The sequence below is a fragment of the Myotis brandtii genome, unplaced genomic scaffold (assembly GCF_000412655.1).
Source record: "Myotis brandtii unplaced genomic scaffold, ASM41265v1 scaffold250, whole genome shotgun sequence".
Taxonomy (NCBI): Eukaryota; Metazoa; Chordata; class Mammalia; order Chiroptera; family Vespertilionidae; genus Myotis; species Myotis brandtii.
Genome location: NW_005359478.1, coordinates 3,031,124 through 3,032,858, shown reverse-complemented (window position 1 = coordinate 3,032,858; position 1,735 = coordinate 3,031,124). Strand labels below are relative to the sequence as shown.

The 1,735-nt window shown below is 59.8% G+C and overlaps 1 protein-coding gene across 1 annotated transcript in view; it reads left to right on the top strand.

Moving 5' to 3' along the window:
• Positions 1-706: 706 nt before the first annotated feature.
• HDGF (hepatoma-derived growth factor) overlaps positions 707-1,735 on the top strand; it is an 8,249-nt gene continuing 7,220 nt past the window's right edge. Inside the window, exon 1 of the mRNA XM_005867603.2 lies at positions 707-784. Within this exon, the coding sequence (XP_005867665.1) occupies positions 746-784 (39 nt within the window). The 5' untranslated portion in view covers positions 707-745. The remainder of the gene's footprint in view (positions 785-1,735) is intronic.

The window sequence follows — 1,735 nt, the reverse complement described above, 5'->3', positions numbered from 1 at the left end:
TCAGCTCTGCTCCCAGCCCCCCTCCTCCCAGCGGCTTCGGACCCGCTGCCTTCGGTTTGGGCCGGTCTTGTAACTCCTCCCACCCCCCCAGGCGCCACCACCACCCCCTTTGGGACCCCCTTAGACGCCCCGCTTCTTCATTGATTGTCGCCCCAAGCTCAAACTCCTTCCTGGGTAAAATGATGAAAGAAGGACACCAGCCCGTGAAAGGAATAGATGGAGGCGGAGTTGGCTTCTGGAAAACTTTGGTTCAGGGCGTCCTTAAGAGGTCTGACGTGGAGAGGGTCGAGGAATGGTTGGGGACGGTGTAGGAGGCGATCTCCCTGGTTCGGAAATCATCCGCCAGGACCCTTCTTCACTCCTCGGCCCCACGAAAACATGCCTCCATATGCCGCCAACTCACATTTGGGCCTGAGGGTGCATGGCGCACCCGGTGGGGCAGGGAAGTCCAGTCCATACCGCCTCTTCGCGGAGGCTGGAGGCGAGGCGACGTGCGTGGAGAGCCCGAGTTGCTGCTACACCTACCCCCACCCCCACGTGAGCCTCGCGGGCCCCAAAGGCCCAATCTGCCATGTGGTGGATCAGCCCGCCAATATGAGGGCCCCTCCCCCCAGTCCAGCACCTGGCCAGGTGGGAGGGTGGGGGCCAAAAGTCCTGGGTTTGTAGTCATGTTACCCCCCTGAGGCCGGCGACAGGTGAAGTGGGAGGGAGGACGGTGGCCGGAGGGAGCTGGAGGAGTTCGGGGATGCCACAGGGGGCAGTGCCTCTGGCAACTTATTTCCAAGTTGGTATGGGGCGGCCTTGGCATTCGGAGGGGGTGCCTAGAGTGTAGGACTGGTGTGGAGTGGAGTCCAAAGGCAGAGAGGGTGGAGGGGGAGGGCATCTTCTGGGTCAGGGGGCCACGTGCAGAATTCCCTTGAGGCTGTGGTTGCTCTTGGTGGCGCGAGTCTGTGTGTCTTCATCTGGCCCAGATCCTGGTCTGAGCTTAGGAAGTTACCCCCAGGCTCCCTGGTGTCCTGTTCAGAGTGTCAGGCCAACTTTGGGGTCACTTGGAGGAAACCCCGAAGACCCTTCCTCATTCTGTACTCTCCTCTGAGGAGTCTGCCTAATCCCATATGCCTCGAGCTCCTGTTTCCTGGAACTTCTAGATGCCTGGCTTCTGGAATGGAGTGAAGTACAAATAGAGCAGGACTCTCCCCGACCCCTTGGCCTCCTAGAGGATAGGGGAGGCAGCAACCACAGAGGCCTTGTGTGTGCATGTATGTGTGTGGCATGTGAACACTCATGTACTTTACCCTGCACCTTTGATCCAACTGGCTTCTTGGCCTGGATGCCAAGGCCCTGGTGGGCCGGGCAAGAACTGAATCCAGGTCTTTACTGCTCTGCCTGCTGGGGTGGGACAAAGTCCAGAGACTGGGCTAGGGCCTGGGGAGGGGTTACAGCTGGAATGTGGGTTAGAGAACCAGGGACGAGGGGAGGGGGCAGGAGAGACACAGGTGGGCCTGCATTGGCCCTGTGAGGAATACCTGTAGGTTTTGTTGGCTGTTGTAGTGAGGGCAATGCCTGGGGCTGGGGATGCTATCCATTTCATCTCTTCCCACTGGCCTCCAGGGCAGAGGGTGGGCCCTGGAGGCAGAGCCTCTTCCTTTGTTGATGCCTGGGCCTCTTAGATAAAGTTAGGGCTGGGGGGGAAGACCAGACCAGGATCCCAGAGCTGGGACTCCACCCTTTGCCT